General features: G+C 37.3%; 1 protein-coding gene across 4 annotated transcripts in view; it reads right to left on the bottom strand.

Annotated features, from left to right (window-relative positions):
- LRBA (LPS responsive beige-like anchor protein) overlaps positions 1-25,014 on the bottom strand; it is a 560,234-nt gene that overhangs the window by 81,286 nt on the left and 453,934 nt on the right. For all 4 annotated transcript variants that reach the window (XM_055144432.1, XM_055144433.1, XM_055144431.1 and 1 more), the window contains one exon: positions 1,862-2,029. In XM_055144432.1, the coding sequence (XP_055000407.1) occupies positions 1,862-2,029 (168 nt within the window). The remainder of the gene's footprint in view (positions 1-1,861; positions 2,030-25,014) is intronic.

The following is a 25,014-nucleotide window of genomic DNA, read 5'->3' as shown; positions in this document are numbered from 1 at the left end:
AAAATAGGCAATAGATGGAAACAACTGAAAGCATCCCCTGATAGATGGAAAAAGAAAATATGGCATATACACACAAAGGAAATTTAGAAAGGAAGGAAACTCTGAAATATGCTGCTACATGCATGGACATTAAAGACATAATGCTGATAAGTAAAAGTAGCTTACGTGAGGAACCCAGGTGGTCAGCTTTCAAGAGACACAACGTAGAACGGCAGGTGTCAAAGGTCGAGGGCAGTGGGAATGAGGAGATAGAAAATGCACAGGCTTGCAGCACAGGAAGGTGAAAACCCTGGGATGGACCTGGCGATGCTGCTGCACATGCGTGATGTGAACGGGCTTGCTGGCAGTACACGCAAAAATGTTTAAAATGGCAAATTTCACGTTATATTTATTTTCCACAACAAAAACATTATTTGAAGAAAGTTTTCATATGGAGGACAGGGAGAGCACAGCAGGTAAGGTTCTTGTCTTACACGTGGCCAAGCTCGGTGCAATTCCTGGCACCACCTACGGCCCCCTGAGCCCCACTAGGAGTGATCTCTGAGCACAGAGCCAGAAGTAAGCCCCGAGCACCACTGAGTGTGGCCCAAAAACAGAAGAAGAAGAAGAAGAAGAAGGAGAAGAAGAAGAAAGAAATGTAATGTGTAAGGTAAAGTGGAAGAAAAAATAAATTTACTTTCTACGCACAGACTTACAAATTTGAGAAAAAACACTTTACTGCAAGACCACTTCTTGTCCCTAGACATGAATCCAGTCCGATGGACATCCTCTACATCATGCTCAAAGTCCACGGGATGTTTGTTTATAAAGATAAACTGGAGCATGGATTCATGAGGACAAAATCCCCAATCCTCTACCCTTGCGGATCCGCCTAACTCCCAACCATTCCCAACAGTTCTCTCTCTGGATCATTAGACACAGTCCCTCACCACGCATATACTTCAACTGCATATTATAGAACCAAATATTCTATGCAGTTAATTTAACAAACCTTTACAGGTCATCATCTGACAATATGCCCTTTATTTGGGGTCAGAAAAGATGATAACCACAGACACACAACAGTTCTGTAACTCTATTGTCCAATATGGTAGAAAGTAATCATCTATGGCTATTTACAATTTCATTCACTAAAATGAACTAAAATTAAGCATTCAGTTGTTCAGCCATATAAGTCATCTTATAAATGCACAGTAGAACTGTTACTAGTTGCTACCGAATTGAATGGTATAATGAACATTTCCATCACTTAAGAATAGTCTACGGGACAGTTCTCTTTTAGGTTATATAGTTTTGTGGAAACGCTGATAATTACTACGAGGAAAATTGAATGAATAAAAATAGAGGCACATTTGGTGATGAATTATGAATATATAATAGAACAAAGTTATACTCTTAAAAAATAAAGTAAATGAGCCTGTGGTAGTTTATTATAAGAATAACACCAAGGGTTGCTTTGTATCATCATTTGCATACTTACTCTAATCACAATTTTATATACTGATCCATATATACTCACGCTCAGGCAAGCAATTGTTGTTTTAATAAAATAAAATGCACCCTAAGAGGAACATTTTCAAAGTACTTAAAAATTGGAAAAGCACTTAAAAATTTACCCAATCAAGCTCTAAACTAAGCTGAGAAGCAACAATTCAGTATCTGTGTAATTTAAGGCAAATATACATCAGTACACAGTGCTACTATTGTGTACTGATTTTTACCTAGCAAACAAGTCAGATGATAATATATAAAATATATAAGTAATGCATTTCCCTTCCCATTGCTATTATTATTGTTTGGAGGCATACCCTGGCAGTACAGAGCCAGGGGTACTAGGTGTGTGTTAGACTCAGTACCTTACCTCTCTCAGCACAGGGTCAGTGATAGAGTTCAGACTGACCGCTCCTTCGTAGGTCAGGTAATAGAACACATTGAGAGATCGAACCGCCTCTGGTCCTTGCTGCTTATAGCCAAAAATTAGATCAATCCATTGGTGAAGCTGGCAAGAAACAAATTCACTTTCCAGGGCCTGAAAGAAAGGGAGTGATCATATTATTAGGCTGAATTCTAGTTTCATAATAATGAGAAAAATTCAGAACAAGTGGTAAAGTTTAAGACCAATTTTACTATACACAGATTTATTCTGGTATATTTTCCACCGGAACCCGATCTCCTCTGCTTATGACTGGAGGCTCCCTGGCCCTGGCCATGCTGTCTTGTCCCAGAAGGCTCATTTCAGTCTCTTCTACTACACAGCAAGCCCTTCGAGGGCCAGAGCTAGGCCTGCCTCAGTCATGTCTGCTAAGTGAAGCCTTACTGGTAATCAATTTATGTTTCAAAGAAAGGAGCTCATACAACATAAAGGGTACTTTGGAAAAGCAAATGAGAAATCTTTCATTTACTACCCCTGTGAAATATATTTTTTTCTAGAATTAAAACATTTTTCTTGCCTTATAGAACAATGACAACCAAATTATTTTGCTATTTCAATTCAATTTTTTAAGCTAGTAGATGAGATATTAGGACTGAGATATTTATAATTACTATCCATGAACAACAAATTTTGAAACCAATTTTTTTTTCTTTTTTTTGCTTTTTGGGCCACATCTGGCGATGCACAGGGGTTACTCCTGGCTCTGCACTAAGGAATTACCCCTGGAGGTGCTCAGGGAACTATATGGGATGCTGGGAATCGAACCCAGGTTGGCCACATGCAAGGCAAACGCTCTACCTGCTGTGCTATTGCTCCAGCCTCAAAACCAAATATTTGATGTTATAATGGTGTCCAATAAATGATAAGCAAGCTTAATAAAGTATTCAGTGGAAATGTTCAGCATTATGTCATTACATTTCTAGTCCCTATCATTACACCTAAACCTAAATAAAAAACTATTTCACCAATAAATATTGCTGAAATAAAAATATGGAGTTATTATTATGTATGCTTAATACTATGCAAAATTATTCCAACATAAAAGATTAATACTATTTGCTAATTTATCCATTAATAATGTAGTTCAAATGACAGGGCTCTCAAACTAAAACTTAATTTCAAGTTATATCAGATAAAACATTTTTAAAATTCTTATTTTTAGGGGCGGGGAAGATAGAGCTCAAGAGTCAAGGGCACATGTGTGAGGACTTAAGTTCCGTCCATGGTACGACATAGGCCTCTGGGTACTGCTGGGTGTAGTCTTGGTGGTCTCGAAGCACCACCATGGGGGCCCTGGAAGCCCTCAACAATGATGGGCAGAAAACTACGCAGATCACTACACAAGTGCAGAATCACTAGGTCCACTTTGTACAGGAGTACCGGAAGTAGGCTCCTGAGCACTGTTTGGAGGTTTCTACACCAGGAAATTAAAGTAAATATATTACTTACTTTTAAAGTAGTAAGAATATGAATGTTATGCACACAGAATAAAACCTACTGCTATTAAAGCAAAATGGATCAAGTTGTATAGAAAGAAACTAATAAGATGTAAATAATCTTGTGAAAAGATATTCTGATTAGTCCACAGGTACAATTTGTGTAAATATAGTTTTTATTAAAATCAGTGCTGATGACTAAGAAAGACATTTATGGCTAAATATAAATAACATATTTATTTTAACCAATAATAATTAATGTGGATTTACAATCAATATAAAAAATGTAAAAATGATTTGCTGAAAATAAACCTCATATTCCAAAGTACACTGAAATGCTATGTGCCTATATATTTAGCTAGTTTCTACTGTGAAAGTTACTGCTAGACATCTTTTTAAAAAGTTCATGTATTTAGTAATTTAGCAGAATGTGAGAGAACCAAACTCATATTTTATCTGAAATAAGAGGACTGGGGCCATAATATTTTAAGTGTATGGATTTAAAATGAAACCTGGCATCCAGGTGCAAAAATGATACTTCTGTTTCATTAACGTGGGCCTTGTGTGGGTGTGTGTGGTGGGGAGGGAGGACCACGTTTAAAGTGACACATAAAAATAGCAATTGTCTTAATTTGTGTGTGGTGTACTCCACACAAAAGCCCTAAATATGTTCAAATTAGAGCAAGCTGCTTGATTGTCACTGCAGTCTCATGTCACATTAATGCATGACAAACATTAAACCATACACTTAAATGGCAATTTATATCATTTAAATGTTTACTGCCAAACCAGCTCATCACTCATTTAAATGTGACTTTCTGACAGCTAATTTCAGTTAATTTTCTCCAATTCACTTAATTAGAACTTTCAATCAGGGAAGGACCTATACGTATCTTGGAGCTTACATCCTTTTTAGTTGTTCAAAATCCGAGTTAATAAACTGCTGAAAAGCTCCCTATAATAGATTAGCATATGATATCTCTGAGTCTACAATGAAATGTGACTGTATGTGCTTTGGGAAGAACCTACACTTATTTATGTAAATAATACTCTCGCCAGTAGTTTAAATAAAAAAACATTTGGTTTATATACAAACACTATTGAAACAATAAAAAAAAACCCTGTATCCAAGCTAATTAAAAATTAATGATTTCAAAATTGTTTAATAAGATAAAACAGTCAGGAGTCTCCTGAGTGTCCATGGTGTTGTGATTTGAGACTATAAAATTTTAGAAGGCTCAGCAAATGATAAAGCACAAATGAATTTTCTCAATATTAAAGCTTGAAGAACCAGGGCAATTTTATTTTATGTGTCAGCAAAGAATTGTGATTTTGCGTAATGCTGATTACTTCTTGATGCACATCCAAAATGGTGACGCTGGTAAGATTTAGATGCTTAAGTCTTTACATCTTCACAACCGCATCAGAATGTAAAGCAAAACCCCTGAAATGACAGGTACCACACTCACGATGAACACGGAGCCGACGCTAGGTCCAGCCCTACCCTGACAGCGTCACACTGGCCATTCCTTACGGGACGTAGGGAATTACTAGAAAAATCTTTTATAAGGCCTAATAAATAAATTTTGAGAAACATGTCCTTTTCAGGAATCCTTACAGTGAGTTTTAAAAACTAAACTAAAATATTCCTAACAGTCATTAAGTATTCCTAGTGATACTTTAAAGCTTTACAAGGGGACTAAAGAGAACAGCTGCTATGGATAGAAGAGAATTCCAAAAATTCTAAAATAATTGGAGTAGAAAGTCAGTTCAGGACTTCAGCATCTTTTTCTACCATAAGTAAGGGAAAACTGTTCAACCCAAAGTATATAATAATAAACAAATGCACATGGTTAAGACTAGAAGGCAAGGCAGAAGGAAATTATTGAGGGAAAACAACTACAAACAGGAAATAATTCAACACGGTGTGCCCTGGGAGTATATTTTATAACTTCTGCTTTTGACACTAAAAACATAAATCACAAAAAAGTATTTAAAATTCTTTAAATCACTTCTCAACATGTTAGGACTTTAAAAATGCAGTATATAAAATACTTATTTATATCCATGTTTGGAGACACAAACACAAAATAAAAAACATGCCAGTGAGATATTAAACATTTGGGATCTTTCAAAGCCTTTCGGACAGACAGTCCTCATTAGGCCTGGAGTTAAATACGGTTTGCAGCTAGGGGATAGTAACACTCTTCCAGGCTGCTCTCAAGCCCAACCAATCAATTGTTAGTACTCCCGGAGCAGGCTGGATACATCATCTACATCCAATGTGTGCTTTCAGTAAAATTTGTAAAAAATAAAATCCACTAAAATGTCCAACACAATACAATAATATTCATCTCATATGAGCTATTATAAAATAAATCAGTGACTAATGTCCAATTGCTAAGGATCAAATAAGACTATGAAAAGACAATCATGTGAAGCCTCACACAAATTGTCAATCCAATCCAGGGGGACTCATATTAGTCTTGACAAACTGTCTTGGGGCTGATATCTGTTTTTTTTAATGAGATCTATTAAGCAGAGATGAAAACACTTGTGATATGCTAAAAAGTACAGCATACAGATGTCAAACACAAACATATCAGTAACTTTCATTTGTTTGCTCTACACCCAGAATACCAACAAATAAAACCTTTAATATAACAGTAATAGTAATTCATTCATAAACAACTCATTTGCATAACCCTGTGTCAGAAATAATTGTAACATATATGAATGTGCCTAATAATGAATCTCCTTGAAAGAATAAACTATGTTTTCTGAAATCAAGTTATTAAGGGAATGAATTATTTGATTAAAAATATCACATAAAATTGCAATTTTGTAAGGTAGACTCAAAGGAAGAGATTCAGGAAGTGTATGCTTCTATCAAGAAATTCTAGGCTTTTTTGAGAATAAAATTCTAAGGTGAAAGGCAATCACCATGAGAGCATTTAATGCTTTGGACATGCTTTAGCTATTTTTTCTTATTTTTATATAAAAGCTCAAATTTCCTCCAACACAGAAACTATACAAAACCAAGAAAACAAACTTCAAATAAGAAAAGAAATTATTAGATTCTTTTTTTAACCTCAAGACCATGAAACCCTTTTTATACGTTATCTCTCATTACCAAATCAATGGCAATATTTATTCACACTTTAGCTGAATATTCTCAAGTCATACCATTTTAAAAAATTACTAGATAAAGCTATGGTACCTGTAGGATAAATTACTTTTATAAAGAATAAAAAAAATCAACATCATTTACAAACATTCAGGGAGCTGGGGACCTCCCATGCAGTGCTCAGAAGACCTGGCCACAGGCGAGATGAAGGCCATGCAGACCGGAAGGGCCCGTGCTCAGGCCTTGTGATGCTCAGGGCCAGGGTTGCTGGCTTTTGCATCCTGTGGTGCTTCAGAGGCTCTGCAAGGCTGGGGGTAGAACTTGGTGCCTTGTGCAGGCCAAGAATTTGGAGTTATCTCTAAAATCTCAAGGGCGTCAGCTTATCTTCCTAAACCATTTTGTTTATTTTTAGCGGGGGAGAGAGAGAACTGCTCAGGGCTTAGTCCTGGCTCTGCACTCAGGGATCGCTTCCTGGCAGAGCTTGGGGGACGTTGTGGGGCTGAGAACTGAACCCATGTTGGTTAGATGTGAGGCAAGAACCTTGCCCTCTGTACTTTTTCTCCAGCCTCTTTCCCAGATCGTTTTTACCAACCTTTAAGTACAGAAAAAATCATATAATCAGAAGGAAATAGGTCTATGTATTCCAGCTACACATTTCTGCATACCCATGTCTTTACTTCCATTCCTAGGTTTCTAGAAGGTCCTAACACACAACACAGTTCTTACATAAAACACAGCAGTGCTATTATTATAGTTTTAAATAAGAAAATAAAAATCAATGCTAAGTCATGCCCTGATATATATTTAATTATAAGATACAACCATATTTTAATGGAATAATAAAATTTTAAAAAATTTTAAATTATACTTAAAATTTTAAGTCCTAAGTTATTTGAGTGCATATATGTTTCCAAAAGTGCATGTTTGGATTGGCAAGAATGCAATGTACAACATTATGAAGTTGGAATTTTAAGTATTTTTCATTTTAAATACATGTAATACAGCCTTCTTTCCTAAACACATGTACTACACACACATACACACACACACACACACACACACACAAACACACAGATCTAAAACCAACTGGTCTGTTATGTTTGCATGTGCTGGATTTCAAACACTAGTGGTAATGTTTCCTTAACATTGATATATGACCTTTGTAATTTACATTGAAGAAAGCTGTTTTTTTCAGCCTAATTAGAACTGTTTCAAATTTTCCTGCTAAATATATGATATAAAGTCCTTTCAACTTTTTTATTCTAGAGTTTCTTTCCATGTCAACTTTGTTCCAATCAAAATATGCTTTGAATTAAATGATTTTGATTGAATATGTGGATCACATTTCACTTCTAAGATTTAAAGTCCAAAAAGGAAAAGTTTAGCCTGTTCAAACAAAGCAAGAGCAGCCACTTTGCGGAAAGCTATTCACGTTTAAGAAGACTGACAAATTGTTTGTGTGCACCATTAGGTCTAGTTTCTGCAATAGTTGCCAGATTTCCTGTCTCCTTAATAAGATACATTAACTCCTAAAATGCTGGCTCTGAATTTGCGATGAATCCAAGTAACTTTAGCGAGTTTTGAATATACCTACAATTGCCTTCTTGAAAAAAAAAATTGCTGTCATACTAAAAATTTCAAAGGAATAGCAACTTTTTTGCACAGTGGACAGATAGAAATTTAGATTACAAATGATACCCAAATGTGATTTTCCAGAAGTAACAAATCCATATCAATCTTCATGTAAAAGATGCATTAATTAACCCATATAAGGATTACTTGTTCAGGAAAACACAGCAGTGCAAATATTGAAATATTAATGACCTATAATGTAACATGAGCCTTCAATTTTCGATGTGGATTACAAATACATCATAATGATTCAGAATTTATTTACTTTAGTATGAAAATTTAACAAAAACGTGAGACAAATTTTATATTACTTATAAAGAAAAGGTTAAGCTTGAAGTTTCAAGTATGTATGAAGCTGTGGCATTAAAAATAGTAAGTCATCAATACCAAAGGCTGGGGGACAGGAAAATCAAGTGCTGAGAAAGAAAATAATTCTGTAGGATGCTAAGAATAAAAACTGTATCTGACAGTTAAAAAAATGAAATTCAGTCAACTACACATTAACGTTCAGATTGAAAAGCAGATAGAGAAATCACTAAAAGGAGCTCTAGACTTCTAAACTGCCCTTGAACTATTGGGCGGGAGAGAGATTTTGGAGCTGGCAATACACCGTTCCTTTCTACATTTATATCACTATGAACAAAAAGTGTGAGTTAGTATCTCGTCTTGATAAAACCATCAAGCACTCGTGCATCTTTTGGCAGGAGAATCATTCTGTCTACGATTGTTATTGTGTAGTTTTAAATGGACTAGTCAACCAGCTGTTATATATTTTACACACTGAAGGCCACGTTTCCTTTGAAATTCAGAGTTTTAATCTCAACTGAAGTCTGTATTGCTGTGTGCCAAGATCAAAAGGATTAGGCAAACTTGTACAATTACCCTCCTTTTCAGAGAGATTTTTCCCCTAATGTTTAAAATAGTCCTATATGCTGACATATTATCCAAGTATTTTCTTTAGAGCTACAGAACATTAAAACATTTAATTAACATTTCAACCTTAGGTCACTCTTAATCTACAATCTAGGAATTCATAATATACAGATATGCTAAACTTGCTATAGTGTAACACACACAGGGATGTGGAGCTTTTTTTTTTAAAAAAAAAAAACTCTAATAAGAATGGATGGAGAGCAGCTATAATTAAAGAAAGGATAATTACACCCATCTATTGTTTGTTTGCATTTTGCATGACTTCATTCAGAAAACAACCCACAGAGTTTACAATGGTGCACAAGCATCAAGATAAAATAAACGTAACAGAAGAGGGCAAGATACTCCATAAGCGAATGGGAAGAAGATTGCAGAGAGCATCCCATCTCTGGCGCTAAGTTTTCTAGCAGGCAACATAGAAGAAGAAACACGGACACTTACAAGAGTCCAAAATGACCATAATGTAAAAACAAACCAGATGGCCTAGAAAAACACATTATTTCTATTCCTGAGATAAGAAATTCCTCCCCTGGCAATATGATGGAATCCAGGTATGAGACTCTCGGAGGGACCGACTTAATCCTGGGATAGATTTAATGTATAGGCAAACGGAGCAACTCCACACTCTTCAGGCAATCCTGCATTAACATTATTTCTCTTAGGTGCGGCTCTGAATGGTAAAGTTCAGGATTACAAACCATGACAAGCACTTTCTATTTTGTCAGTTTTGTCAGTTAAATGTAGCCACTTCAACAACATCTAAATGGAGTCACAAATTCTAGTAATCTCTTAAAAATGGGAAGAGGCATAAGAAAAAAAAAAAAACCAACCCACAACTTTAACAAGCCTCTATGAAAAAAGCAGGTCAGCCTTCCCTGTAGAAAAAGTGGCGGCTGGCCCCAACAGATCCGAACAAAATTCTCCTTAGAAAGTAATTCTGGGTAGACTTCCCCATACAGATGAGTAAGTAACCAAGGCCAGCCAGTGTTGATCATGAAGTCCAAGTCCTCCAGACGCTGAATACTGGCATTCTTTGGGCAGGGGATCAGGGGGATAGAACCCTGGGCCTCACTCATATGCTACCCCTGAGCTCCATTCCTGACCTACAACTGGTATTCTAAATGCTCAACAGCGCAAACTGAATCAGTAAAGCATCCCTGTAACATTAATATTGAGCATTATAAACTGCTGTTGTATTCTCTGTGGTCAAATAAGTATGAAAATACACTTTAAAAATGGTTACCTAAAATTCTACTTTCTTCATCTAGAAAAAAGGATCAGTTCCCTCTTTAACAAATTGAAGAATATATTAACTTGCATTCTATACACTTCCGGAGGTTTTATTTTATAGCGAGTTACAAAAGGAATGAAAACAAACCCCCCCCCCCAAATTTAATCCCTTCCCATTTGCTTATCCACATAGATCTGATAAATCCTAGCAGTCTCCTGCCTTTGAAGATGGCCAGACCAGAATCCCTACTTATTGCCAGATGTAGTTTAATCCCACGGGAACTCTAGACAAAAACAAGAGCTGTCTTCATGGCACCAACGACCCCCTAGACTGACTGCCATAAACTTATATTGGTAAATCGAAATCCTTGGCAAAAATAAAACACTCTATCAGCACTTCCAAGAATATACCATACAGAGAAGCCTGAATTGAGGAATATGAAGGCAAAAGCTGCAGAATAATTTTTAGAGCACTGACGAGTTCAACCAGAGAGCTACATCTGCACTTACTTTGTGTACACAGTTGTATACACGTATGTGATGGAGGACCAAGTCTTCTTTCATTATGCATAGCTTTGGATTAGTATCAGCAACTCTACCATCTAGTCCATCAATAAACATTCATAAAGTGCTTACTATGATCTTACTGCATGCTCGAGTCTGGGGCACTGAGGGGAGAGGTGTCTTGGAAGAAAGCGAGGGAATATAGGGTGCTCTTGTAGATGTGTACAATAGTCTAGGTGAGAGGTAGGGAGTCTTAATCAAGGAAGCAGCATAGGGAATTGAGAAAGAGCAGACTTCAGGAAGTCAAGCTCTGTTACTACTTTGACTACAAACGTGAGCAGTAGTACAGGTGAGGTTCAGGTTTCAAGTTCAATCAATCACATGGGAGAAGTCCGGTGAAAGGATAAAGTTGAACTTGGTACGACATTTTTACTTGACAAATTTGAAGTAACCCATTTTGGGGACACTATGACTACTGATTATACCAAGAATTTGTATATTATTTAAGCAGTAAAATATGTTCGTGTTCAATACTAAGATATTCAAGCCCAAAATTCCCAAGTAACAAAAATTGACCACAAAGACTACACTAGCACCATCCAACGGGAATATAATACAAACCATATATGTAATGAACATTTTCTAGAAGCCACACTAAAAAAAAGATAAACATAAGTCTAATAGAGTACAGTTAATAGGAATGTCACTTAAAATTATAGTCAATACAAAATTCTTAATTTGCTGAATCTGAGCAGTCTGGTATTCCGTTTACACTTACTGCACACTTGCACACAATGCATCTCGGCTCTGACTAGATGATCCACAGTCATGCGTGACCAAACTACCGGACTGTGAAACTATTTGGTGCTACTGAGTCTGTATCAAATTTTTGTAGCATTTTGATATAAAACAGAATGCAGGGATTAACGATATTTAGCTATAAAATATAACTTTACCTACTGAAAATATAGATCAACCTCCCAAAGGACAAAACAATTGTAGATTTCAAAATGATATCTGATATGATTTTGAGGTTACTGCAATTTTTAGAGCTTTGAAGAGAGAATATCCAAGGACAAGATAGTGGAAATAAGGTATCTTGAAATGTGAGACACACTGAGAGAGAGAGAGAGAGAGAGAGAGAGAGAGAGAGAGAGAGAGAGTTGCTGTGTTAGAGATCAAATGCAAGGCCTCACACATGTCAAGGCACTATATTCTAGCACTGTGACATAAGCTATACCTCTGCATTGTATATTCCTTATCCATTTAGAAATCTCTAAAGATTTCTATATGGCAGCATTGGGCAAATGGCAGTATCACTACATTCTTAAAAGTCAAGGGCCAATTCTACCAGTCAACATCTACAAGGAACTCTCTACCTTTAAGAGTTTTTGGCCAGACAACGATCAGCAACAGTTCTATCAGTTATGAACTCTAAACTATCATACAGTCAATAACATGATTTAGTACAGAGAATGTAATGTTCACTCAAAGTAGATATATTAGATCTGTAGACAATGGGGAAGTATTAAGAAACCTCATAAAAGCACCTCATTTTAGCACTAGATGAAATTCCACTTTACTCCTATAAATTCTTAACATCTGTAATAACAGCCCATCATTCTCTAAATCATAATAAATTATAGGTGTGATTCTGAATTACCCAAAGAATTATTAGTGAATAGCCATTCTGTTATTTTTATGCAAACATGAATACATGCATAATGAGATCAACAATCTAAACCTCTTCAAATATTATTTAAGTTTCCATATCTCCCTTTCATTCCTTAACAAATCACTCATCTTTCTATTATAGGTACACTGTTGAGATTACTTTCTGTGAAAGTGACTACATTTAACTGCCTGAATCCAATGAATGCTGACCTATTCTCACTTCATCCTTCTGCAGGATGGTGTTTATTATTTCCAAACTCTCTTTCCTCTTAGCTTTCTTGACATTATTCCTCCACTTTCTCTTCCTATACTTCCAATTCTCCTTCCCTCGTTTTAACACAGTTCAGTGTGCATTTTCCTCTGAATTTGATCCCAGGCTTGTTTCTGATGTAACTCAGGCTGGATAAGCAGACTCAACTACCTCAGCAGACAGTTATCACCAGGTCCAGTTTTAAGTCCAAAGTGCCAACTGCCTGGTGGCAGACTTCTTTTGGTGTGCTTCAGGAACTCTAAAATATTTATTCAAAGAAAATATTTTTTTTCTCTCAAACTTCCTTCCTTTATAGCTTTTTTGGGCTTATAGTTGTGGCCCTTCAACCAGACAAAAGAGAAACGTATCAATCATCCTCTTTTACTTCTCCTACAGCCTTATTTTTCTCTAGCATAACCTTTCAAATTCAGTTTTTCCTTCCAATTCACTGTAACTATCTTTGGTTCTATGCTGCATCATTTCTTGGTTCAATTATCAGAACTATCCAAATTGCTCTACTTATCACCAAACTGCCCCTCCCCCAATCCTTCCTCCAAACACAATCCTCAAATCAGTCCAAGCACTTTTTTTAAAGCACGTCAAAGCTCCTTTCCCTGAAGTAGTAACTAAACTACAGCATGAAAAACAGAGATTGTTGGGATCCCATCCACAGTTTTGTTTTTGTTTTGCTGATCTGATACTGTAGCACTGTAGTCCAGTTGTTCATCGATTTGCTCGAGTGGGCACCAGTAACATCTCCACTGTGAGATTTGTTGTTACTGTTTTCGGCATACTGAATACACCATGGGTAGCGTGCCAGGCTCTGCTGTGTGGGCGGGATACTCTCGGTAGCTTACCGGGCTCTCCGAGAGGGACGGAAGAATGAACCCAGGTGCGCCACGTGCAAGGCAAACGCTCTACCCGCTGTGCAGGTTAAATATTCACCTTTTAAAAAGTTCTTAGGAATATCTATATGTCTGGTCTTTCAAGAACCTTTTGGGCACCACTGCTCCAGAGGAAACAAGTCTGTGTGACTTACAAGACACAAAAGATCCCCCATTATCTGCTGCTGGTCTCCTCATTCCTATATTGTTTCCCATCATCTTGCTCCCTGGCAAACTTCTACTCTTTCGTAAAGACAAAGATTAAATGTGGCTTTCTCTGTTAAGCCTTTCCCGTCTTCCCAGAAAGCAAAATAAGGCATTTCCTCTTTCAGTCTCAAAGTACACACACACACACACACACACACACACACACACGTACATAAACACATGTGCATATGCACACACATACATATATACATATACACACATTAAACGTTAAATGCTTCACCCGTGCTCTACCTGACAGCATACGCCTGAAACACTGTATTATTTCTTATACTGCATCATATACTATTACAATTTATATATTCTTTAGTTTCTTAATTTTTATATTGTATTAAACGGTTTTAATTTTCTTTTTCACATAATCAAAAATCATACACTAATCACAAATTGGATTTTTAAATTATATTTTTAATTCATTTAAAAATTATAAATTTAATTTTTATTTTTAAATTATAATATTAATTATATTATAAAATATAATTCATAAGTTATATTTTAATTATAGTTTTTAATTGGGCTGGAGTGATAGCACAGCAGGTAGGGCATTTGCCTTGCATGCAGCCGACCCGGGTTCGATTCCTCACCCCTCTCAGAGAGCCTGGCAAGCTACCGAGAGTATCTCGCCCACACGGCAGAGCCTGGTAAGCCTGGTGTATTCGATATGCCAAAAACAGTAACAAGTCTCACAATGGAGACGTTACTGGTGCCCACTAGAGCAAATCGATGAGCAACGGGATGACAGTGATACAGTGATTTTTTAATTGAATCACTGTGAGATACACAGTTACAGAGTCAATGTCCCAGTTTCCCTCCTACCCCTCTCCCCACCTGTTCCCACCCTCCATCCTCCCTCCCTCCCTCCTTCCTTCTGGGCATTATGGTTTGCACTACAGGTACTGACAGGTTATCATGCATATCCCTTTACCAACTCTCAGCACTCAGTTCTTGTTCACAGTGACCGTTTACGACTATCATTGTCACAGTGCTCTCTTCTCTATTCTAACTGCCCTCCCCCCTGCCCTTTCTCTTGTGGTAAGCTTCTGTCCATGAACCAGTCCTCCTGGCTTTTGTTTCTATTTTCTGTGGGTACTAGTCTCATATTATGATTTTTTATGTCCCACAGATGAATTTCTTATTTATCGCCCATCTTCCTCCCCTGAACTGAATAAGTTCAAAAAGAGAAAGATACTTTGTTGCCTGTCCTTATCACTGTGATATTCCAAATAATAATGAGTGATCAGTCACAAAATGTCTCCTAAATGAATAAATATATCACCTAATCTGTTTCTCTGTTTATTGTTATGTCTGCTTCATCCTCATGCTGACAGCCCCAAAGGGCAGGTGTCATATTCTCCCAATTTTCTGATCACAGACTTAATTATCCAGTCGTTTCCTAATAAATGTCTGTTGAATGGATAAATGGCTTCAAGAAATCCTGTGATTTAGCACAATACAATGACCCAGCTGAAGGACTATGATCTTTGAGTACTGTACAAGAAGCATGAAATTGGTAGATACTTTATCCAGTTGATACAGTGCTAGTTTAGCAGTTTTAGGGGATAAAAAGGAATTTCTGTGATTACCAACTACTGCAAATAAGATGTCTGCAGGTTGTCAATTAAATAATCAAATTTGGGGTAGGATTATGACACTGAAGAAAGACAAACTGAAGTGGTTATTATAGTATCATCTTCCAGGGATTCACTGTGTCTTGAATAGCCTCAAGAGGATGGATACAAGCCTGAAATTGACAAAGACTATTCTGCAATGGAAGGCACTTGAAAGAAATTCACTGACCAACTGAAAATACTACAATCACAGCAGTGATGTTCCAGAGCTAGTTCTGGCTCTGTACTCAGAGGTCACACTCCCTGGCAGTGCTCACACTGTGCTGGGGACCAAACCAGGGTGGGTCGCATATAAGACAAGCACCTAAACCCCTGTACTATCTCTTCAGCTGCATGATGTGCTCAGTTTTATTTGCTTTTTGGGCCACACCTTGTGGTGCTTGGGCCTTACTCCTGACTCTGTGCTCAGGGATCACTCCTGGCCAACTCAGAGATCACATGGGATGCTGGGAATTGAACCTGGGTTAGCTGCAGACAAGGCATGTCTCCAACCCAAAATGTGATCAGTTTTATACAAAATGTTTCACATGGATTATTTTATGCAATCCTCATAAAAATCCTATGAGAGAAACACTATGTTGGGAAAAAACCAATCTTATAAATGAGTTTAAGAATGCTAAGTAAATTACCTATGTTACAGTTGGTAAACCTGAACCGGGTTTGACTCCTAAAGCTATTTTATGTATTTTTTACATGTAATTGTGAAAAATTCTGAAACATTTCAATTATAGCAATGGCATATGCTACAGCTACACAATGAAGTCTAAAGATATGAAACCATTTCTCACTGAGAATGATTTCTAATGGGTTTCACATACCATTTGGTAACTGAGTTAAAATCCTTGGATGCATAGATAATATCTGTATCCTTAATATTGAGCACATAGTAGTTAATAAATAAACATTTACAAAGCTCAATAAGACATTTAAATTCCAGATTTCTTTTCTTGATTTGGCTGTATATTTATTGATTAGGAGATTTTGAAATATTGTTTGACTGAACGTCTATTATGAACAACTTTGCTAATCGTAGTGCCTTAATACTAATAAAATCAATTAAAAGATAAGAATTAAATTTAAAAATCAGTCTTGAGAACAAAACAGAGTATGCAATAATGTTGTTAATAGACTAGTCAAATTAAAAACAGAATAAAGAGTGGGGCAAAGAGTACAGAGGCTTGGTTTGCATGTAATTGACCCTGGTTCAATTCCGCAATTACCAGCACAGTCAATTATGATCCCTGACGCAGAATCCGAAGTAACCGCTAAGAAATGCTACGTATGGCTCAAAATTCTCCCCAAATAAGGCCAAATAAAAGCAATACAGTTAACTATTGAGGGGGATGGAATTATTGACAACAAATGTTCATTCTGCTAATTTCTAAATATTCATGAAAATTAACAACTTATAAAAATGTGTTTCATGTAATTTAATGTTTCATACTCATTTGGTTTTTACAAAGTCATAGAAAAAGAAAGAAAAATTTTAAAAATAAAAAAACAAAATTTCTCAAATACATATGTATATTTAGCTTCAAATTTGGTCTATGTTTTCATTAAATTTTACAAAGTGTTTTAAATCACTGTATCATTGCATCACTTCCATCCCACTGCTCATCGATTTGCTTGAGAAATACACTCATGTAATTATAACTTTATTACAAAAATGTTTTTTGAAACAGTTTCACGTGATAACACTTTTTCAAACTACTCAGGTTATTGACTACATGTTTTAATTTTGTTTTAAAAAAATATAGCACATTATTTGCTGTGTGGTATGAATATCTTTTACATGTGTCATTTGGCCAATACTTTAAGTGAAAATATTATAATAATAAATTATAGCACCAAGCAAATAGATCCTAGCTCTAGGATACTTTTTAAGCTCTTCAGATAACACCCGTGGTAAGCTTGTAAGATACACTAAGACCATCTGCAAAATCAGAGATGGAATCATTACTTTTATTAGGCTAGGAAAACTTGCTCAAAGACATATATTCATTACAAGAGACGACTGTTTTCCTCCTTTATTGTTCAAGACATAATTCCTCTCTGCAAAATGCCTGCCATTTCAGGAAAATTCAACTCAGAATATGCAGTTACCAGGCTAGAATCTAGCAAGCGAATTATTACCATGGCAAATATCTAAATTTTTCTTACAAAATGTAGGCGGGAAGACAATCAGCAAGGCAAGAGTTAATTGAAACATTCCTCTTTGGCGCAACTGCCATGACTGGTGGGGGCCGGTGGGGGCTGGAGGAGGGAGCAAGGCCGAGAGATGCAGAGTTAATCAGGGAGCAAATCCAAAGCCAGGCATGGATAGGCCTCACTAATGAGCCTCAAGTACCCTGCAGTGGTTTTCAAACTTAACTGGCTTCAAATGATGCCACCCCATGACAGAATGCAGCTAGCCATAAGAGGAGGGTGATTAGAATAAATGACTGGAGTAATTAACTCTGATGTGAAACCACCTGATTGGAAAAGAGAAGCCAAGAGCTATTTAGCTGATGGTCCTCCAGTAGAAAAAGGAAGCTTTCCCTTTCTCTTGTGTGGGTGTTCAGTTAGAACTCAACTCTTTCAAGTAGGTATTTGGTAGCACTAATGAAAAGCAGCTTTCATTCAAGGGCCTCTCGAGGGCCTTCCCATTCATTTTGAAAGGGGAAGAAAATAAAAGCTTCAAAGTAGAACTAATTTACTTTACTCCCCTACCTCTTAGTGAATTTTGTATTAGTGAAGTCTGCATTAGTATTTATGCTAACAATCAGCCTCCAAATAGATGTCTGTGCTACACTTTTTTTCCCCCATAAAATACCAATACTTTTATTTTAGGAATAACAAGATAAAGTGGCAATTAAATATTTTTACATTTTTCTTTTCTTAGAATGTTTTAGACCATGTTGTAACAATTCTAAAATAGACATTATATAGACATTATATATATATATATATATAGAGAGAGAGAGAGAGAGAGAGAGAGAGAGAGAGCGCCAATCATGGTAAACAAAACAGGAAAATGTTCTCAAGAGAGAAAAACAATTTCACTACAGATGCGAGTCAATACTTCTTTTATATCAAGTGTGAGTGGAATATGGTGGGTTCCAAGAAGAAACAAAGAACACAGTTAAGACAGAAAAAGAGGATATTTTTGCAAAAAGACAGTTTCTTACCCTGCAAACTGAGCCCAACAACCCACCACACTCTAGTCTGCTTCATTTTTACAAAGAGGGGAATTACAAAGGCTGGGGGCATTACTACCTGCTGTTTAACAAGTAATCAGCAATTCATTGGGCCAATGTTGTTCTGTACCTGCTGAGTTAATGTTCTCACCACACCCCTCCTTCGAAAACAGGTTCCCAAGCTGTCCAGTCACAACCACACCATAGTAGCGCATGCAACTTAGCAAATGTTTATGCCTAAACTCGGATTTATTTGACAGTTTTACACCTTTGGGCATGATATAATTAAATGTTTTGACAGCTAAACAAAAACTGTATAAATTTAAACGCTATTAGGAGCTCAGCATCTAGAATCAAAATGAAGCAATTTGCTCATAACCTAGGCACTGTTAGCAATTCATTTCAATTAAAAAAAAAGCACACAGAGAGAGGCAAATGCTTATCTGACTGTTTTGGCTCTTTCACATTTCTCCTATGAAGAATATTCTTCTTGAACTTTAATGATGACTTTAATATCAAAGCTGGAATTATAGACAAATTAAGACTAACAATGTAACTCAAACTCTGTGCTGGGCAATTTTCTTTGTAAAATTAGAATATTAAAAGACACAGACAAAGCAATAAGGTTATGATTTTTTAAAAGGCTACTAAGTGCTATTTAAAAGGATTTAAAGTAATACAAGTAAAGCAAGTGGCCCTTCAAACTTGGTCATTAATGAACCCCTATTTGCCACTAATATTGGTGTCATGTCTTCAGTCTCTGTGCTGCTGGTTTCTCTAAAATCCAAATTTTCACTTCTTCTGAAAATGAGGAATCACAGTCCTCCTAAGTCACTTTAGACTTGTAGAACAACCCCAGGTGTTCATTGTTTGAGCTCTAGAAAGTGTTTCTACCAAAAGAATACTCAAACATGCAGATCAGAAGCCTCAGCTCTTTCTCAAAAATGAAAAATACAAAGTGTAAAGCAAAATAGTTCATCAAGAAAGCTGTACCTATTATAGTGCATCACAGTTTGAAAATCGTCCAAAGTACTGCCTTACAGTCAAACAAAGAAAAAAAGGTCATTTAAGTAATATCTATCTAAAATAGAACTATTTCTGAAGCATTTGAAATCTACTAAATGCACTAAAAAACCATTCTCCATCCCCTTTTCCATATGCGAAGGCCTGAGGAGACAGTACTCTCACTAAAGGTAACAATAGTAAGTTGTTTATTTTAAAAAATAATCAAGGAAATGTTTAGGAACCAGCTCACTTCTCATGTGGTGTTTATATTTCACTTTATCATCCTCTTGGAAAGACAGGTCTGAAAGAAGAAAATACTGTGAAGCAAATCCTGTTTACCTTACACGGGCTGATGTCAAGCAATTTTTAAAACATTCTAAAAAGACCTTCTTATATACACATGTAAAAACATTACTGCATTCTCTAATTGTTCTGTTTCTCTCCCTAATGTTAACAGGATGAGAATCTTCTTAGATAGCATATTTAGATCATGGAAGTCTGAGAAGGGATGGAACTTTTTGTGTGTTTAAGTCTCTGCCTGTGTGCAGACTATGGGGAGAAGGAACCGAGGTCAGAGAAGCTGACAGATGCAATCTGGCTAAGTTTTATTAAAAAAAAAAAAAAAAAAAAAAAAAACGAATCTTGAGACAGATCACTTACACACACAGTTACAAGGGCAATATTCCTGTAGATGGACAGCTGCTTGAAGAACTTAATGAATTCAGACCCAAAGGTGAAAACTGTTGAGCAGAAATGAAGAAATTTACACTGACTAAACTATTACATATTTAAGAGGTTCTCTTCCGGCCACGGGGAGGGCAATGAGTGGCAAAGCGCATGCCTTGCATGTGTGAGAACTGGCGCTATCCATAGTGAGAAAGGGAGGGTCTCTTCATAAGCAATACTTACATTTCAGTGTTGTAGGTCACTTCTCATGTGAGTTCCTATTTCATATTTTATTATTTCTCCTCTTCACTACATGTTTTGAAAATGTAACCAAATAATTAAATGTTGTTGAATGCATTCGGCATAGATGTATGAATCTGCTAGACCTTCTCATTTTGAACTCACGGCACTGTTCGAATTTAGCTAAAACTATAGGAACTAGAATTGAGTCTTTGTTCTCTTTATATAGTTCAAAATGTCAGGAAATTGCTGCAAGTGGTATCACACCTCTAGGGGCATAATTTCTTTTTATTCTCAAGAGAAAGAGATGACAATCAAAAAGTCAACAAGCGTTGGATCACTATGTACGCATTGTGATTATTTACAAGCATTATATTAAATAACAGTACAGAAAACTTATCTTACATATCTGTGAGATAACATACCATTTGCATGAATTGCTCACCCCCATAAGGTAATAACTAATCAAATAATTTTATGTCTCTAAAATAGATATCTCAAATCAACACCTCCATATTTTCTCTCCACACGATGGATGAAATAGAGGAATAGTGAAATAGATCTCGATTCTCAGTCTTACTGAAATAGTTGTAACATGTCGGGCAATAAAATTATTCGAGCATCAGTAAAGAAATGTGTCTTGGACAATTCCTGAGAGAATGTGAGGCCGGGTAGGATGAGTCGGTAGGTGTCAGCCCTTTCGAGTTCCCTGCAGGCCCAGGATGCCTCCCACTGCCTACGCACAAGTCACCTAAAGTGTACGAGTGATCATCATGTCAACCTCTGTAGGACATAGCTTCAGGTAGTTTAGGTTTATTGGGTTACTCCCATCACAGTGCTCCCATTCCTCTGTGTTTATTTGTAGCTTCTTTCTTAGTGTTCTGTTGACTTGTAAATAATGTCTTTCTCTTCTCCTTGAGTCCTTTGCATAGCTTATTCAGAGCAAGTCCTTTTTGTATGGACAAAGAAAGACATTTATTAATATGCCTTTGCAACTGGGATTTAATTGGCTTTGAATATTATTCATTCCCGGGCATCTGCTTTCTTGACTGTAGCCTTGGTTGCCCTCAGTTCCTAGCCCTCTAAAAGGCAGGGTCCCAACAGGGGACGAGACGGACCCAGGGCAAGCGGTAAGTTATGTGCTACCCTGGCATCGAGATGGGCCTGGCCAAAGTGCCTCATTCTTAACTATAAGTTAAGAGTCTGATCATGGACAAGTGCTGTCATGATCTTAAAGTAATGATGAGACTAGGACCCTGCTAGGGATAGGAAAGACTAATCTGGCCTGGGCACTGTAGTCTGAGATTGAGATGACCCCAGGAGAGCAATTCTAAAAGTTTAATGCATCTCTTGCTATGCCCATACAAAACGATTAATATTATGAATGCTTATATGTTTGTTGGACAAGGAGAGGAGAAACACAACCATGGGATTTCATCATTGATGGGTCCTGCTGAAAGAGTATCTGTCCTAGAGAATAGGTGTTCTGCTATTGTTATTGAACCTTTTGTGCCTAGCATTTTATCTTTGTTGGGCACAAAACCAGAACCTCCAGTTCCCTCTCTCTGCAGCCAGTGCTGCTGGCACTCCTTCCCAGCTTTGGTTATTTTTCATGCCATCAGTGCCCCTGTCTTCTGTTAGTTCTCTGCTTCCTGTGACCAGGCAGGCGAGATGGTTATGTTGAGGATGTGAGTCTGCCATCTTCCAACCCACCTGTCTGCTGCTAATCGATCTTTACTGACCTGTTACCATGTCTCTCTCTGAAACTGGACTGTCAGGACTGCACTTTTATTAAAAAAGCAGGCAGTTTATTCCCAAAACAAAAGCAAGAACAAGAATCATCCTGAAAAATCCTCTCCTTATAAATACTTAAAAGTGTTGAGTAAAACAAATAAGCTTTCTCAACTCTCTTTTGAAATAATTTTAGTCTGAGAAGAAAACGACAAAGAGGGTACAAAGAGTTCAAATGTATTCTCACCCTGCTACCCCAAATGTTAGCAACTTCCAGTGATCAATTTTCAAACTCACAACATCTCTATTAGCACTACAATACTTAACCGAAGTACAGATATTACATGACATTTTTTTTTTTTTTTTTGCTTTTTGGGTCACACCCAGCAATGCACAGGGGTCATTTCTGGCTCATGCACTCAGGAATCACCCCTGGCGGCGCTCAGGGGACCATATGGGATGCTGGGATTTGAACCTGGGTCGGCCGCGTGCAAGGCAAACGCCCTACCCGCTGTGCTATCACTCCAGCCCCATTACATGACATTTTTGTTGTCTGGGGGCCACACCCAGTGGTGTGTGTGGGTGACTCCCAGCTCAGTACTCAGAGATGCTTGTAAAGGGAACCAGGAAGTTCCCTGACCTGAGTTCCTACACTCGGAGCTGCAGCCTGCTGAGTTATCTCCCTGGACCCCCATTATGTGATTTTTATCATTTTCCCCCAATGCCCTTTTCTGTTCTAGCATAAAATCCCAAATCCCACACTGCATTATTTTCCATGTCTATCAATTACAAAACAAACAAACAAACAAAAAGCCCCTACCCCAAACAAATAAGCTTTTAAATAGAAATGAGTAAGCAAGAAGACAGCGGAAGAAATCCACAAGACTCATAAAGAGCCGCAGCAATAAAAATGAGAAAACTGTACCAGAGAGTTGTAAATAGCTAAAGATAACCCCTGGGTGGTTTTTCCTAGTCTCATTCACCAAGGAATTCGATTTTAATGCCCATACAGAAAAAGCAGAGAAGACCAGGAAAGAGTAGGAATTGAGATTTCCCTACACGAATGGCTAACACACACACACACACACACACACACACACACACACACACACACACACACACACACACTCTTTGGTGGGGGGGGGGTGGAAGGAGGGTCAAGAAAAAAAAAAACCCACAAATTCTTTTACCAGCAGAAGAATACAAGCAGAAGCTTATTTATCCTGATTTGGTTTGGGGCAGGGCTGTCTTCCCAAGGAATTCACATCCACTGGTTTGCCCCTTATATAGATGTGAAGTTTAAAAGTACGACCAAGTGGTCTGAAATTTACATATAAACTAATCCCAGGAATGAAGAGGCCAAAAGCAAACACTCAGGGCAGGCAACTATCAATCAAAGATTCCAACATGTAAAAGAAGATGAACACACAATCTAAAATGTCAAGTGTAGAAAGAAAGAGATTCCTGAGTAAGAGAGCCAGCCAAGAGCACACAGTCCAAAAACAGAAGAGAGAGAATGGGAAATATATATGTGTGTGTGTGTGTGTGTGTGTGTGTGTGTGTGTGTGTGTGTCTAAGGCCTCTGTCTGCCCCTTCTACAACCACCTGACACCCGCACCTCCAGGCGGGGAAGGGTTCGGGCTCCCCTCCACCCTGACTCATGCTTGCTGTCTTTTGTTTTCTGGAAAAGAACCATCCCAACAGGTGCAGGGAAAGCTCACGATCAAGTGATTTGTGTTTCCCTGATGTGCATGTAACTGTCCTACCTGCCTGCTGGCTAGCTGTGTTTAATACAGTCTTCTCTGAAGGAAAGGCCATTCAAATCTTTAGCTCTTTTAAAGTTAAGTTATTCGAGCATTTTCCCCTCTTATGAATTGTGTATATTCCTTATGTATTTTAAGAACCAATCTCAATTTGTAAGTGGTTTGAAAAAAATCTTTCCCATGTCACAGGTGGCTTTTTATAGGGCTTGCTATGCAGAAACATCTTTTGAATATTAGTTTAGTAATGATTAGGGTTAAGTCCTGGCTCTGTTCTCAGGAATCATATGTGGTGCAGAGGATCAAACCTGGACTGGGTGCATATAAGGCAAGCACTTTACCCACTGCACTATATCTCTCTGGCCCATGAGTTTATTTCTATACATGGTGTTAAAGAGAAAGGTCCATTTTCATTCTTTGCATGTGGATATCCAGTTTTCTCCGCATCATAAATACAATTTATGCAGTAAATTTTTAGTTTATTAGAGAGAGAAATATGAATGGGGAAGAGAAAGTATGAAAGAGGAGGTGAGAGAGAAAAGAAAGGGAGAGAAAGAGAGATAGAGAGAAATGGATAGGAGAGATATATGGTTAGATGGGAGAGATATATGTTCAAGAGTGGAGAACAGAAGTTTCTCAAGAGCAAACCAAAGCCAAGAGTACATATCTCAGGCTGAAATGTGGGCTAATCTCTAGGATAGAGAATGACCCATAGCATCAATTTTTCTTGAATTTCTATCACCAATATTTTGTAGTTTTTATTGAATAAGTCATCTTCTATTTAAGCTGGAGCGATAGCACAGTGGGTAGGGCATTTGCCTTGCATATGGCCAACCTGGGTTCGAGTCCTCTATCCCTCTCGAAGAGCCTGGCAAGCTACCGAGAGTATCCCGCCCACACAGCAGAGCCTGGCAAGCTACCCATAACATATTCGATATGCCAAGAACAGTAACAACAAGTCTCACAATGGAGACGTTACT

Source organism: Sorex araneus, chromosome 7, assembly GCF_027595985.1.
Source record: "Sorex araneus isolate mSorAra2 chromosome 7, mSorAra2.pri, whole genome shotgun sequence".
NCBI classification, from domain to species: Eukaryota; Metazoa; Chordata; class Mammalia; order Eulipotyphla; family Soricidae; genus Sorex; species Sorex araneus.
This window is presented reverse-complemented; position numbering and strand designations above follow the sequence as displayed.